This window comes from Pongo abelii, chromosome 5, assembly GCF_028885655.2.
Source record: "Pongo abelii isolate AG06213 chromosome 5, NHGRI_mPonAbe1-v2.0_pri, whole genome shotgun sequence".
NCBI classification, from domain to species: Eukaryota; Metazoa; Chordata; class Mammalia; order Primates; family Hominidae; genus Pongo; species Pongo abelii.
This window is the reverse complement of record NC_071990.2, coordinates 124602698-124620520: the sequence shown is the minus strand read 5'-3', so window position 1 is coordinate 124620520 and position 17823 is coordinate 124602698. Positions and strand designations below refer to the sequence as shown.

The 17823-nt window shown below is 37.8% G+C and overlaps 1 protein-coding gene across 1 annotated transcript in view; it reads left to right on the top strand.

Moving 5' to 3' along the window:
* The window catches only part of TRDN (triadin), a 428350-nt gene that overhangs the window by 406809 nt on the left and 3718 nt on the right, over positions 1-17823 (top strand). The window contains 2 exon segments of the mRNA NM_001372516.1: positions 7705-7743; positions 16358-16396. Coding sequence (NP_001359445.1) covers positions 7705-7743; positions 16358-16396 — 78 coding nt within the window.

Below are 17823 nucleotides of genomic sequence, written 5' to 3'. Positions count from 1 at the left end.
ATGTCCTTTCTGTTTGTTAGTTTTCCTTTTAACAGTCAGGACCCTCTGCTGCAAGTCTGTTGGAGTTTGCTGGAGGTCCACTCCAGAACCTGTTAGCCTGGGTGTCAGCAGCAGAGGCTGAAGAACAGTGGATATTGCTGAACAGCAAACGTTGTTGCCTGATCGTTCCTCTGGAAGCTTTGTCTCAGAGGGGTGCCCGGCCGTGTGAGGTGTCAGTCTGCCCCTACTGGGGGATGCCTCCCAGTTAGGCTACTTGGGGGTCAGAGACCCACTTGATAAGGCAGTCTGTCCGTTCTCAGATCTCAAACTCCATACTGGGAGAACCACTACTCTCTTCAAAGCTGTCAACAGGGACATTTAAGTCTGCAGAGGTTTCTGCTGCCTTTTATTTGGCTATGCCCTGCCCCCAGAGGTGGAGTCTACTGAGGCAGGCAGGCTTCCTTGAGCTGTGGTGGGCTCCAAACAGTTCGAGCTTCCCAGCTGCTTGGTTTACCTACTCAAGCCTCAGCAATGGCGGGCGCCCCTCCCCCAGCCTCACTACCATCTTGCAGTTTGATCTCAGACTGCCGTGCTAGCAATGAGCGAGGCTCCATGGGTGTGGGACCTTCGGAGCCAGGTGCGGGATATAATCTCCTGGTAGGCCGTTTGCTAAGATGGTTGGAAAAGTGCAGTATTAGGGTGGTATTGACCAGATTTTCCAGGTGCCATCTGCCACAGCTTCCCTTGGCAAGGAAAGGGAATTCCCTGACTCTTTGCACTTCCCAGTGAGGCAATGCCCCAACCTGCTTCGTCTCATGCTCAGTGGGCTGCACCCACTGTCTGACAAGCCCCAGTGAGAAGAACCTGGTACCTCAGTTGGAAATGCAGAAATCATCCATCTTCTGTGTCGCTCACGCTGGGAGCTATAGACTGGAGCTGTTCGTATTCAGCCATCTTGGAGCCCATCCAAGAGGAGTGGTGGTTTTAATAACTGATACCTATGCCTCTTTCCCTAACATCCATTTTTTTTTTTTTTTGAGATGGGGTCTTGCTCTGTCACCTAGGTTAGAGTGCAGTGGAGAGATAATAACTCACTTGCAGACTCAAACTCTTTGGCTCCAGTGATCCTCCTGCCTCAGCCTCACAAAGTGCTGAGATTACAGGAGTGAGCCATTGCATCAAGTCTCAAAAATTTTATTGTTATTGAATATTTCTATTCAATTTAAAATATTTCTTCAAATGCAAAATTAGCATTATTTAATTGGCAGGAAATTGACATTGTATATTCATTTTTCCACAAAATATATAAAGTAAGGTGGAAATACAACCAGGCTTTTTCTCTGTAATAATTCTTACTTTGAGGTGTCCCATTTTGCCTTGTTTGTGTTCTTGCTTATATGTTGCATTATTTTATGTGTATTTCTGTGCCAGAGAAACAATACATCTTTCTTCTCAAGAAGTAACCATTACTTTTCTTGTTTTTTAAAATAGTTTGACCTGACACTGGTTTAAATGCCTAGCAAACTTATTTTTTAATAAGTATCTTTTCCTTTTGACAAGTTTATTTTTAATTATTTCCATGTGTAGTATGTTGGCTAATTCTTTATCTAGAATAGCATTTTTTCATAGGTTTCTCTAAAATCCTATATGACTTGAAACCAAATTTGGGTCAAGGATAAGGAATAGAGATTAGGCAAAGTAGAATTCAAAGCTTTATGTCTAAGTGACTAAGAAGTAGAAATCAGGTGGATTGCTGTAGATTACTGAGGTCCCTGACATCCTTTCAAGCATTCCATTAAGTCAAAACATGTTACATATTGACCCTAAGTTGCCATTTGTCTTTCCCCTCTACTATATCTTCTACAGAACCTAAATAACTTATGAGTATATCATTGTGTTTAGAAAATGGCTGCTTTAATTTTAATTGTGGTAACTATCGATAGATATAATTCATAAAAATATTTTGGGGTCCTTAATATTTTAAGATTATAAAGGAATTCTGTGAAGAAAAAAGTGAAAGCCACTGCTCTAGAGAATAAAACGTAGAACCAAGATAAGATTGCTTGCTGAGAATGAGAAATCTGCATTTTAGTATAAAATTTGCAAATTCACTTATCAAGCCTACATAATTAAGAATACAAATAATTATATACCATACCTACCATTGGTACTGAGGCTGGACTTTACATTTTCTCATATACTCAGAATTTTTATCAGCCAATTGTAATTAGAGTCCATATTTATTAGAGTCCATACACACGCAGCCTCCTACATACCAACAGATCAAGTCTTTAAATCATCTGTGTCTTCAACCTTATAGAACCAAGTCCACCCTTGACTCCAAAGAGATGAAGACTTAACACCTGAACCCTGTTAAAAATCCCATTGGCCATGAAACTTTTTTGACCCATGGCTGCAGAACAGTATTGGAGATAAGTAAAAACTTTCAGGCAGAGAACAGAGGTAGTTTCTTACTTTTTCAGGCATTCCACTTGATCACAGAATAACACTTTTCTTAAGTGTTGAAACAGACAGTTATGTGAAATGAGGCATATCATGGATTTAGGACAAAGGAAAAAGTCCTTCAGTTAACCAGAAAATACAAGGGCTACTTGACCAAACAAAATCCAGGACTTTCTATTGTAACCATTCTAATTTTTAACAAACTGATAGCTATTTAACAACCCTTGTGTCAGTAGGCCCAATTCAATAAGTATTAAAGAGTTATACAAAACCTAGTCCTTGATTAAAATGACAGCCATGCAGACAAGATGGCCCATTTTTTCATGACTCTATTATAGTGCAGACAACTGCTTGGATAGGAGGATGGATTCACTGCTATCTCTGATTCCTCTGGAATCTGTTGCTATGTAAGCGAAGAATGAAGTCTAGAATTTGAAAGGCAAGATAGTACAATTTTATTCTTCAATGTTAGAAACAACTGTAGCTTATACTACTTATAATGTTTAGGCAAACTAAAAAACATTATGCTTACCTCTTCATAGTCTTTATTTTCAAAGACAACTAAGTAACTTTTCATCGCCACTGAGGGAGAATAGATTGTTAGAAGTGCAGAGGGACACATTTATTACCCCCTCTCATTTTAAAGGGGTTAGTGGAATGCCTCCTCCTTCATTTCTGTTCTGCAGAAGTGTGTGGCTCATGCATAACTTGACTGTCAGAGCCTGCCAGCAGGTATGTTAGACAACATAATGCATTGGTACTAGAATCAGAGAAGTGGGTTTAGAAGTTCATCCTCCAAAGGCAGTGATATGGTTTGGCTGTGTCCCCACCCAGATCTCATCTTGAACTATATTTCCATATCCCTACGTGTTGTGGGAGGGACCTGGTGTGAGGTAATTGAATCAAAGGGGCAGTACCTCCATGCTATTCTCACAATAGGGTTTTATAAGGGGTTGTCCCTTATAAGGGGAGATCTGAGGGTTTTATAAGGGGTTGTCCCCTTTGCTTGGTTCTCATTCTTCTTCTCCCTACCACCATGTGAAGAAGGACATGTTGACTTCCATTTCTGCCATGATGTAAGTTTCCTGAGGCCTCTTCAGCCAGGCTGAAATGTGAGTCAGTTGAATCTCTTTCATTTATAAATTACCCATCTTGGGCAGTTCTTTATGGCAGTATGAAAACAAACTAATACAGGCAGAATGGCTTAGTGATTAACAGTACCATCTCTGGAACCAGAATGCCATAGTCTTAAAAACCAGTTCCTTCACTTCTTATAGTTCTGAGACATTGAATCTCTCTGATTTTTAATTGTCCCACATATAAAATAGGAACAATAAGAGTATATTCCTCACACATTTTCTGAGGAACATTTATAAAGTGCTTAGAACAGTGGCTGGCACATAGCAGGTGTATTATTCATGGGATAAGTTTCAACCCTCTTTCAAGAGGCCCTGATATAGGCAGATTTGGATTATGTTCTTGTTCTGGCTCTGCCACTCACGAGTTTTGTGACCTTGGGCAGCATTTAATCCCGCTCTCCTCTATTTGTACAGTAGATTCAATATAAAAGTCCTCGCCTCGGAGGTTGCAGTCAGCCAAGATCGCGTCATTGCACTCCACCCTGGGTGACAGAGTGAGATCTTATCTCAAAAAACAAACAAACAAAAACAAACAAACAAACAAAAAAGTCCTTGCCTCATATGGTTGTTGTCAGGATCAAACATGTTAACACATGTGAAATAACTTAATAGGGCCTAGCATGTAGAAAGTCTTAAGAAATATTAACTATTTTGCCATAATTAAAAGTGATGATCTCGCAATTTACCCAGTTTTGCCCATTAACTTGATGCATATCACTTCTAACCTTTTCAGACATCTTGCCGGCTCTGTCTTGTTTCCTACTAAGCATTTGCAACTGCATGACTGGCCTAGCACCACAGTTCAACCCATAGAGAATTGAACTTTTCATTATCCCCAGCAAATATCAGTGTCCCCTAGGGACTTCACTGTAGTTGGGAGTGGCACCACTGTCTTTCTCCAAACTCAAATAACATATCGTTATTTTCTTTATAGTACTAATCTCTTGTTCTTACTTGTATTTAATTCTATTTCATTCTTTTGGCAAAGCCTTTTTTTTGTATTTAACTCCTTCAGTGACTCCTAGTTGGAGAATGTACTATTTCTGTGCTATTAGAACACTTGCCAAATTGCATTCTCTGCATTCATTTTCTCATGCTCTAGTCTTATTTATTTCTACCAAGTACATCTCTAAAACATTATTTATCTCTTGAGCAACGTTGACTAGCTATGAAATTTAGTTGAGAGTACTTAGCCTGATGTGTAAGATATTCCACATGATAATCTCATCCAAGTTTTCCAAAACATCTCCTCTACTCCCTGAATATCTCTGTCCTTTGCTGTCTCTAGCCTTTTTTCATATTGTTGACCTCACTTTAATTTTGGCATCTCCTTCTTCAAAATATTATAAGTCCCATTTCAAATTTTACTTCCTTCATTAAACATTTTCCTGACTGTCCGACAAAGCAGGTCACTCTTTAAAATTTCATTGGCACATTTTGACACTCCTTTCACTGCCATGATTCTACCTTCTCAGAGTCAAATATTTGTTTTATCAAAACTACCACTCACTCAATGTGCAAGTTGTAAGAATAAGTGGACAGTAAGTGCTTTATTCCTTTCTTGAATTTTATTCCTAGTTCTGTAAATGTTTGCTGTTAAGTCACCTCCACAGAAAATGCATCTCTATAGCAAGTGTCCTAGGCTTGCAGTTTACTTTCTTGTGCTTCTGTCTCCTGAGCAATTGACACGTGACTCAGCTCTTGCCAGCTTTTATCACTTATAGCCAGTTGATGCTGGATTAGAATATAGAATTTGAAGACACTGAGGTCTTTATTCCTTCCATTTGTATCTATTTTTCTAGTGGTAATAAATTGATCCAAAGAATAAGTTTCAAGTGTGCTATAATCTACAAAAATAAAATATATGTTCTTTGTGGACACGGACTTTGCCTCATTTTATTTTTGTACAGAACTTTCATAGGAATTAATAGGACTTTATTACACAATTAAGATATTATTTGATTTGTTTAGGAACTGACATCATTTTTAAAATATAGATATTAAGTTATTTCACAACATCATATAACAGTTTCTACTGTTCCATTATTTATAGCAGTTGATTAAGCAGTTCAAGACCATGGTCATTTTATCCAGTATTTAATTGAGTTAAACCTATGTTTAAATATTATTTAAAACTGACCAGATCAAAACTTTAATAATTATAGTAAAAAATGTTCTAGTAATTTTGTTTCTTTTTCTGTTGTGTTCTTCTACATAATACCATTTTTCTATAAAGGTCCCATTGCTTTCCTATTAGAGGGAATTTGCATACTGACCCTGTCTTACCCCTTTTTCATTTATTAGTGAACAGTTGGTATGCAAAATCTAAATAAATAACACAAAACTGACCTTTCAGATAATTTCAAATGTTAAAAATTGAAGCATCATTCCATTATATTGCACTAGAATTACCTCAGACTTAAAATTACTTCCACATTATTCCAATATGTGCTTGTAAGTTGAATGCAGAAAAGACCAAGTGATTTACACAATACAACTTAAGAGTCATTGTATATGTATTTGAGCTTTAGTTCAAATGTAGTGTCTTCCTTTCCCCACTAATTTTATTGAGGTATAAGTGACAAATAAAAATTATATATATATTTGATATACAATGTGATATTTTGATATACATATACATTATGAAATAATTACCAAAATCAAGCTAATTAACATGGCTGTCACCTCATGTAGTTACCACCATTCTGTGTTTGTGTATGTGTGTGTGTGTGTGTGTGTGTGGTGAGAACATTTAAGATCTACTTTCTTAGAAAGTTTCAAGTATACAATATATTTGATATATATTTGGATATATACCCAGAAGTGAAATTGCTGGATCATATGGTAGCTTCTTCTTAAATATGTTGAGGATGACTATTGTCTACTGGTAAAATAAATAAATAAACAAACAAATTTTTGAGGAACCTCCATACTGCTTTCCATAATGGCAATCCCAATTTACATTCCCATCAAAAGTGAACAAGAGTTCCCTTTTCTCTTAAATCCTCACCAACACATCTCATTTGACTTTTTGATAATCACTATTCTAACAGATTTGAGGTGATATCTCATTGTGGTTTTATTTTATTTCATGATAATTAATAATATAAGGCATCTTTCCACGTGCCTGTTGGTCATTTGTATATGTATTTGGAAAAGTGTCTGTTCAGATCCTTTGCCCATTTATTTGTTTTTTTGCTATTGAGTTGTATCAATGTCTTATATATTTTAGGTATTAACCTCCTTTGGATATATGACTTGCAAATATTTTCTCCCATTTTGTAATTTGCCTTTTCATTTTGTTCATTGTTTCCTTTGCTATACACAAACATTTTAATGTGATATAGTTCCAATTGTTTATTTTTGCTTTTGTTGCCTATACTTTTAGTGTCAGATTCATAAAATCATTGCCAATACCAATGTTAAGAAGCTCTTCCCTTGTGTTTACTTTTAAAAGTGTTTCAGGTTTTACATTTAAGTCTTTAAATCCATTTTGAATTGATTTTGGGGTGGTGGAAGACAAAGGTCCACTTTCATCCTTTTGCATATAGATATCCAGTTTTCCCAACAGTATATATTGAAGAGACTATCTTTCCCCCACTGTTTATTCTTAGTACCTTTTTCAAAGATTAGTTGACCCATGTATATGCATGGGTTTATTTCTGGGCTTTTTAGAATTGTCAAAAAGGCTAAAATCTAATCAATCTGCTAATAAATTGTGTGGGTAGACACTGATCTGTTTATCTAGCCTGTATGTGTGAATCCATTTACCTTAACTTGCCTAAATTCTATAAATGATTATGATTTTTGAAAGGAGCTTTAGGAGTCAGAGGAGGAGGGAAACCTGGGGGTGGGTTTTGGAGGTCACCACAGGCCTTTTCCCTAAGTAACATTTACCAGCCTGATTATCATAGTGCAGCACTCATCATTTTCTCCACATCCTCTCTCTAAGTCAGAGAAGTGCCTGTTTTGGTCAGAAAGCTCTTATTTATGGAGACTGTAGGTGCTGAGTTTGTAGATTCAGGGATCTCGTGACTCTTAAAAACCTTTAAATACAATACTTCCTCTTTGGGAAAACTGAAAAATTGACTGTGATTCTATGTGCCTTTTTTCTGTACTCTAGAAGATGTTGAAGATGTACCAGCTACAAAGAAAGCTAAAGGTGAGTTTGCTGTCTTTGGATCATTTACAAGTTTTCTCTCAAAGCTATAAGGTTTTTGTCTGTCTTTTTTTTTTTTTCCTAGCTATTCTTGATCTAATCTTCAGCTTTTCTAGGCAACGTTTACATGGTAGGCTTATTTTTAAAACAAACAGCTTTTTAACATTATTTGGAAAATATACATCTTTTCACATATTAAAAACACTAGTTGGGTATTGATTTATTTACAATTATCAGATCCATTTATTTGCCAGTCTACAGGAATAATACTTCAAAATCACTATTCCATTAAGAATTACAAGAATGCCAGGATTTTATTAAGAAGACTTGAGATGAGTCACCTATATTAGCAGCACCATCAGGAAGGAAGGAAGGAAAGAAGGAAGAAATGGAAGGCCGGACTCAATCCCTGCACTCTTCCAGTCCAAGCCAGAGGACAAACAGTCAGGAAAACCTGCAATCTCCAGATGTATGAACTTCGTAAAGTTTTTCCAGGACAAAATTTCTCCATCTGTAGAGTGAGGGCTTCAGCTAACTTTATTTTTTTTTCTGAAAAGTTCCTGGTTTTTTCATTAGGGCTGCTATAAAATAGGTATTATGTTAAAAAGAAATGAACTTTTATTTTAGGTTAAGGGGAAAACGTGTATGTTTGTTATATAGGTAAACTCATGTCATGGGGGTTTGTTGTACAGATTATTTCGTCACCCAGGTATTAATCCTGCTATCCATTAGTTATTTTTTCTGATCGTCTTTCTCCTTCCACTCTCAACCCTCGGGTAGGCCTCAGTGTCTGTTCCTCCCATCTTTGTGTTCATGTTTTCTCATTATTTAGTTCCCACTTATAAGTGAGAACATGCTGTATATTGATTTATGTTCCTGCATTAGTTTGCCAAGGATAATGACCTCCAGCTCTATCCAGCAATGGGATTGCTGGGTTGAATGATAGTTCTGTTTTTAGCTCTTTGAGGAATCATCACACTGCTTTCCACAATAGTTGAACTAATTTGCACACACACCAGCAGTCTACAAGTGTTCCCTTCTCTCTGCAAGCTCGTCAACATATGTTATATTTTGACTTTTTCATAATAGCCATGCTTACTGGTGTGAGATGTTATCTTATTGTGGTTTTGATTTGCATTTCTCTAATGAGTAGTGATGTTGAGCTTTTTTTCATACACTTGTTGATTGAATGTATGTCTTCATTTGAAAAGTATCTGTTCATGTCCTTTGACCACTTTGTAATGAGGTTGTTTGCTTTTTTCTTGTAAATTTGTTTAAGTGCTTTATAGATCCTGGATATTAGACCTTTGTCAGGTACACAGTTTGCATATAAAAAAAAAGTATTTTCTCTTCCACTTCTAAATTTGTCTGCAGGCAATAAGTATTTGCCTAAGCATTGTCCTAGCCAACGAAGTATAAATTCTTTGCCAGTGCCCCAAATTAACCAACAATGTGGAAAATAGTGCTTTGAGAAAAGACACACAGGATGGGACCTTATCAAATAAAAGTTGAGATTTACACTTATATTAAGATACCTTTGAGAGGAGCCAAGATGGCCGAATAGGAACAGCTCCGGTCTACAGCTCCCAGCGCGGGCGACGCAGAAGACGAGTGATTTCTGCATTTCCATCTGAGGTACCGTGTTCATCTCAATAGGGAGTGCCAGACAGTGGGCGCAGGTCAGTGGGTGAGCGCACCGTGCGCCAGCCGAAGCAGGGGCGAGGCATTGCCTCACTCGGGAAGCGCAAGGGGTCAGGGAGTTCCCCTTCCAGAGGTGACAGACGGCACCTGGAAAATCGGGCCACTCCCACCCGAATACTGTGCTTTTCCGACGGGCTTAGGAAACGGTACCCCAGGAGAGTATAGCCCGCACCTGGCTCAGAGGGTCCTACGCCCACGGAGTCTCGCTGATTGCTAGCACAGCAGTCTGAGATCAAGCAGCAAGTCGGCAGCGAGGCTGGGGGAGGGGCGCCCGCCATTGCCCAGGCTCGCTTAGGTAAACAAAGCAGCCTGGAAGCTTGAACTGGGTGGAGCCCACCACAGCTCAAGGAGGCCTGCCTGCCTCTGTAGGCTCCACCTCTGGGGGCAGGGCACAGACAAACAAAAAGACAGCAGTAACCTCTGCAGACTTAAATGTCCCTGTCTGACAGCTGTGAGGAGAGCAGTGGTTCTCCCAGCACGCAGCTGGAGATCTGAGAACGGGCTGACTGCCTCCTCAAGTGGGTCCCTGACCCCTGACCCCCGAGCAGCCTAACTGGGAGGCACCCCCCAGCAGGGGCAGACTGACAACTCACACGGCCGGCCAGGTACTCCAACAGACCTGCAGCTGAGGGTTCTGTCTGTTAGAAGGAAAACTAACAGAAAGGACATCCACACCAAAAACCCATCTGTACATCACCATCATCAAAGACCAAAAGTAGATAAAACCACAAAGATGGGGAAAAAACAGAGCAGAAAAACTGGAAACTCTAAAAACCAGAGTACCTCTCCTCCTCCAAAGGAACGCAGTTCCTCACCAGCAACGGAACAAAGCTGGACGGAGAATGACTTTGACGAGCTGAGAGAAGAAGGCTTCAGACGATCAAATTACTCCGAGCTACGGGAGGATATTCAATCCAAAGGCAAAGAAGTTGAAAACTTTGAAAAAAATTTAGAAGAATGTATAACTAGAATAACCAATACAGAGAAGTGCTTAAAGGAGCTGATGGAGCTGAAAACCAAGGCTCGAGAACTACGTGAAGAATGCAGAAGCCTCAGGAGCTGATGCGATCAAATGGAAGAAAGGGTATCAGCCCTGGAAGATGAAATGAATGAAATGAAGCGAGAAGGGAAGTTTAGAGAAAAAAGAATAAAAAGAAACGAGCAAAGCCTCCAAGAAATGTGGGACTATGTGAAAAGACCAAATCTACGTCTGATTGGTGTACCTGAAAGTGATGGGGAGAATGGAAACAAGTTGGAAAACACTCTGCAGGATATTATCCAGGAGAACTTCCCCAATCTAGCAAGGCAGGCCAACATTCAGATTCAGGAAATACAGAGAACGCCACAAAGATACTCTTCAAGAAGAGCAACTCCAAGACACATAATTGTCAGATTCACCAAAGTTGAAATGAAGGAAAAAATGTTAAGGGCAGCCAGAGAGAAAGGACGGGTTACCATCAAAGGGAAGCCCATCAGACTAACAGCGGATCTCTCGGCAGAAACTCTACAAGCCAGAAGAGAGTGGGGGCCAATATTCAACATTCTTAAAGAAAAGAATTTTCAACCCAGAATTTCATATCCTGCCAAACTAAGCTTCATAAGTGAAGGAGAAATAAAATACTTTACAGACAAGCAAATGCTGAGAGATTTTGTCACCACCAGGCCTGCCCTAAAAGAGCTCTTGAAGGAAGCGCTAAACATGGAAAGGCACAACCGGTACCAGCCACTGCAAAATCATACCGAAATGTAAAGACCATTGAGACTAGGAAGAGACTGCATCAACTAACGAGCAAAACATCGAGCTAACATCATAATGACAGGATCAAATTCACACATAACAATATTAACTTTAAATGTAAATGGACTAAATGGTCCAATTAAAAGACACAGACTGGCAAATTGGATAAAGACTCAAGACCCATCAGTGTGCTGTATTCAGGAAACCCATCTCACGTGCAGAGACACACATAGGCTCAAAATAAAAGGATGGAGGAAGATCTACCAAGCAAATGGAAAACAAAAAAAGGCAGGGGTTGCAATCCTAGTCTCTGATAAAACAGACTTTAAACCAACAAAGATCAAAAGAGACAAAGAAGGCCATTACATAATGGTAAAGGGATTAATTCAACAAGAAGAGCTAACTATCCTAAATATATATGCACCCAATACAGGAGCATCCAGATTCATAAAGCAAGTCCTGAGTGACCTACAAAGAGACTTAGACTCCCACACATTAATAATGGGAGACTTTAACACCCCACTGTCAACATTAGACAGATCAACGAGACAGAAAGTCAACAAGGATACCCAGGAATTGAACTCAGCTCTGCACCAAGCAGACCTAATAGACATCTACAGAACTCTCCACCCCAAATCAACAGAATATACATTTTTTTCAGCACCACACCACACCTATTCCAAAATTGACCATATCCTTGGAAGTAAAGCTCTCCTCAATAAATGTAAAAGAACAGAAATTGTAACAAACTGTCTCTCAGATCACAGTGCAATCAAGCTAGAACTCAGGATTAAGAATCTCACTCAAAACCGCTCAACTACGTGGAAACTGAACAACCTGCTCCTGAATGACTACTGGGTACATAACGAAATGAAGGCAGAAATAAAGATGTTCTTTGAAACCAACGAGAACCAAGACACAACATACCAGAATCTCTGGGATGCATTCAAAGCAGTGTGTAGAGGGAAATTTATAGCACTAAATGCCCACAAGAGAAAGCAGGAAAGTTCCAAAATTGACACCCTAACATCACAATTAAAAGAACTAGAAAAGCAAGAGCAAACACATTCAAAAGCTAGCAGAAGGCAAGAAATAACTAAAATCAGAGCAGAACTGAAGGAAATAGAGACACAAAAAACCCTTCAAAAAATAAATGAATCCAGGAGCTGGTTTTTTGAAAGGATCAACAAAATTGATAGACCGCTAGCAAGATTAATAAAGAAAAAAAGAGAGAAGAATCAAATAGATGCAATAAAAAATGATAAAGGGGATATCACCACCGATCCCACAGAAATACAAACTACCATCAGAGAATATTACAAACACCTCTATGCAAATAAACTAGAAAATCTAGAAGAAATGGATAAATTCCTCAACACATACACCCTCCCAAGACTAAACCAAGAAGAAGTTCAATCTCTGAATAGACCAATAACAGGAGCTGAAATTATGGCAATAATCAATAGCTTACCAACCAAAAAAAGTCCAGGACCAGATGGGTTCACAGCCGAATTCTACCAGAGGTACAAGGAGGAGCTGGTACCATTCCTTCTGAAACTATTCCAATCAATAGAAAAAGAGGGAAGCCTCCCTAACTCATTTTATGAGGCCAGCATCATCCTGATACCAAAGCCTGGCAGAGACACAACAAAAAAAGAGAATTTTAGACCAATATCCTTGATGAACATTGATGCAAAAATCCTCAATAAAATACTGGCAAACAGAATCCAGCAGCACATCAAAAAGCTTATCCACCATGATCAAGTGGGCTTCATCCCTGGGATGCAAGGCTGGTTCAATATACGCAAATCAATAAATGTAATCCAGCATATAAACAGAACCAAAGACAAAAACCACATGATTATCTCAATAGATGCAGAAAAGGCCTTTGACAAAATTCAACAACCCTTCATGCTAAAAACTCTCAATAAATTAGGAATTGATGGGACGTATCTCAAAATAATAAGAGCTATTTATGACAAACCCACAGCCAATATCATACTGAATGGGCAAAAACTGAAAGCATTCCCTTTGAAAACTGGCACAAGACAGGGATGCCCTCTCTCGCCACTTCTATTCAACATAGTGTTGGAAGTTCTGGCCAGGGCAATTAGGCAGGAGAAGGAAATCAAGGGTATTCAATTAGGAAAAGAGGAAGTCAAATTGTCCCTGTTTGCAGATGACATGATAGTATATCTAGAAAACCCCATTGTCTCAGCCCAAAATCTCCTTAAGCTGATAAGCAACTTCAGCAAAGTCTCAGGATACAAAATCAATGTGCAAAAATCACAAGCATTCTTATACATCAATAACAGACAAACAGAGAGCCAAATCATGAGTGAACTCCCATTCACAATTGCTTCAAAGAGAATAAAATACCTAGGAATCCAACTTACAAGGGATGTGAAAGACCTCTTCAAGGAGAACTACAAACCACTGCTCAAGGAAATAAAAGAGGATACAAACAAATGGAAGAACATTCCATGCTCATGGGTAGGAAGAATCAATATCATGAAAATGGCCATCCTTCCCAAGGTAATTTACAGATTCAATGCCATCCCCATCAAGCTACCAATGACTTTCTTCACAGAATTGGAAAAAACTACTTTAAAGTTCATATGGAACCAAAAAAGAGCCCGCATCGCCAAGTCAATCCTAAGCCAAAAGAACAAAGCTGGAGGCATCACGCTACCTGACTTCAAACTATACTACAAGGCTACAGTAACCAAAACAGCATGGTACTGGTACCAAAACAGAGATATAGATCAATGGAACAGAACAGAGCCGTCAGAAATAATGCCACATATCTACAACCATCTGATCTTTGACAAACCTGAGAAAAACAAGAAATGGGGAAAGGATTCCCTATTTAATAAATGGTGCTGGGAAAACTGGCTAGCCATATGTAGAAAGCTGAAACTGGATCCCTTCCTTACACCTTATACAAAAATCAATTCAAGATGGATTAAAGACTTAAATGTTAGACCTAAAACCATAAAAACCCTAGAAGAAAACCTAGGCAATACCATTCAGGACATAGGCATGGGCAAGGACTTCATGACTAAAACACCAAAAGCAATGGCAACAAAAGCCAAAATTGACAAATGGGATCTAATTAAACTAAAGAGCTTCTGCACAGCAAAGGAAACTACCATCAGAGTGAACAGGCAACCTACAAAATGGGAGAAAATTTTCGCAACCTACTCATCTGACAAAGGGCTAATATCCAGAATCTACAATGAACTCCAACAAATTTACAAGAAAAAAACAAACAACCCCATCAAAAAGTGGGCGAAGGACATGAACAGACACTTCTCAAAAGAAGACATTTATGCAGCCAAAAGACACATGAAAAAATGCTCACCATCACTGGCCATCAGAGAAATGCAAATCAAAACCACAATGAGATACCATCTCACACCAGTTAGAATGGCGATCATTAAAAAGTCAGGAAACAACAGGTGCTGGAGAGGATGTGGAGAAATAGGAACACTTTTACACTGTTGGTGGGACTGTAAACTAGTTCAACCCTTGTGGAAGTCAGTGTGGCGATTCCTCAGGGATCTAGAACTAGAAATTCCATTCGACCCAGCCATCCCATTACTGGGTATATACCCAAAGGACTATAAATCATGCTGCTATAAAGACACATGCACACGTATGTTTATTGCCGCATTATTCACAATAGCAAAGACTTGGAACCAACCCAAATGTCCAACAATGATAGACTGGATTAAGAAAATGTGGCACATCTACACCATGGAATACTATGCAGCCATAAAAAATGATGAGTTCATGTCCTTTGTAGGGACATGGATGAAATTGGAAATCATCATTCTCAGTAAACTATCGCAAGAACAAAACACCAAACACCGCATATTCTCACTCATAGGTGGGAATTGAACAATGAGAACACATGGACACACGAAGGGGAACATCACACTTCAGGGACTGTTGTGGGTTGAGGGGAGGGGGGAGGGATAACATTGGGAAATATACCTAATGCTAGATGACGAGTTGGTGGGTGCAGTGCACCAGCATGGCACATGTATACATATGTAACTTACCTGCACATTGGGCACATGTACCATAAAACCTAAAGTATAATAATAATAATAATAATAATTACAATAAAAGAAAAAAAAAAAACTATAAAAAAAAAAAAAAAGATACCTTTCTGAATACTATATTATATATATATATTTTTAATTGAATTATTAAGACTAGCCACCCTAATAGGTTTTTTACTCATAGACCAGTGCTTCTAAAACTTTAATGTTTATACAGATCAACTGTAGGTCTCCTTAGAATTAAATGTCTAAGTTAAAACCTAAAAATCTGCATTTATATAAATAAATCAAGTGATGCTGAAACTACTGGTACATAGATCACACTCTGAGGGGAACTGCTCTAGAACCAATTGAAAAGTTGATAAGATCTATAAACCCAACTTTCTATGAAACACACACACTAACACACATATACACACAAACACACAAACACACACACTCTCTCACAACTTCTAATTATTTCAGCATGTTATAGAAAACCCCCCCAAAACCCCATTCGTGGATACCAGTTAAGAACTTCTAATCAGAAGAAAGGGATTCAAAGGAATAGTTTCAAGTTATCCAACACTACATAAATTTGCAATGGATATTACTACAGCAAAAATAAATAAATAGTGAATCAGACGTGAAATGGGAAGAATGCAGGATACAGGGCTGCCGCTCTACTTTCATGGCAAGGATGATCACGAAAAACATATGTCCCTTCAAATTTGAAATTATTTTGACTAAAATGTTCATCTTTAGCCAGATTTTACCCTTACCAAATTGTAACTCTGAGCATCAAAGATCCCTTCTCAGGAAAGGGATGCATGTCAACTATCCTCATTAGTGAATATCTGACACATCAGGGCCAATTTTCCTATTTAAACAATTGTTTGTAGCATGACATTTTTTTCATTGGCTCCCTTTCTCTCTCTGGCTCTTGCCTATTAAATTTTATAGTGAAAATATGAATAGAATCTGTGTACAAATCTGGAGTATACTATAAAAAGGGTAACTCCTGTTTCTTTCATAGTGTGCTTCTGTTTAGACATTCTCAGTCCCATATGTATTTATATAATAGTTGTAAATGTACAAGTTATTTACTTTTATATTTTTTATCCACTAGAAGAAACTGAAGATGTGTTTCCCACAAAGAAGCAGAAAAGTAAGTTTATAATGAGATTAAAAGTAATAAATCATTCTATATTAAAGATGCTGCATCTATGTAAAAATGTTAGACTCTCTTAAGACCAGTATTCGAAGAAAAAATTTTTTAGCATAGCCATGAAGAATAACATTAAAGTAGGTCGTTTATATTTTAAAGAGAAGCGTATCACTTTTGTGTTAGGCAAGAGGCAGATAGTTGGAAGAATTACCAGTAATGATTGAAGTGGCATTTATCGCAAATCTTTCTACATATTTCTGATCCTTAGTACTCTGGCTGAATCTATTCTTAAATGTGTGTTATCGCCTGCTTTATAATAGGACAGCTGAAGTAACATGCCAAATTTTTTTAAATCAGGTAGAAAAAAATGAAGAAATAGGTTTTAGCAATTCAATTGCTTGGAAACTCACTTCTAAGATTCAAGATTCTTTTTGATTTTTCTAGATATATGGTAGGTTCTAAATATTCAATCTTTGGGATCATTTATTTTAGAATCCAATCAATATTCATATGCAGTTACAAAATTCAATGCCCAAGTTTCTCATTATTTCGGTTCTTCCAAATTAGACATTTTTGTTCATATGGTAAAGCAATAAATTTTAAATCTACATATGCATGAAAGTCATTGCAGGACAGAATAAAGGAAGCAATTTTTGAAATAGGTATAACTGAAGTTTGTGTCACATAATGCTTTTAAAGAGCTAGATATTTGTCTGAAGAAATGATGTCTCTTGATTCTCCAGTGCTTTTTGGATGTATTTGTGCAGGAAATTACTAAAATGCCCCTTACAATAGCAAATGCCTCCTACTCTGTATTAATAGGTGATTCATTAGACAGATACTGAATGCCTACTATGTTCCAAGTACTTCCTTGGATGCTGGAACTACTGCAGTAGATAAGACACTTATTATAATCCTTCATGTAATAAGGTTGTGAGAAATATAGGGAAATAAGCAGAGTCTTATAATACTTTGAGTAATATTACAAAATCCATAAGAAAAAGAATTATAGGTCAATCTGGACATATTTTCATTTTATATAGCAACACTTTCCCAATTATTAACCTACTGGTAATAATTTGTGGCTATGTCACATAAACATTTGAAATCTCATATATTTTAAATAACTATTAAAATATGATTCAATGAGACAGGTGAATTGTATCAATGCCAGTTTCCTAGTTGGAATATTGTTCTATAGTTTTACAATATGTTACCATTGAGAGAAACTAGGTGAAGATATGTGGGATCTTTCTGTATTAACTCTTACAATTACTTGTGAATCTACAATTATTTCAAAGTAGAAATTTTAATTAAAAACAAAACACAAATACTTTTAGTAAAATGGTGTCAAATATTCTAACCTCAGTTGGGGGATCTATTGCATCAAAATGATATTTGCTATCTTCATCTTACAAGAAGGCAGT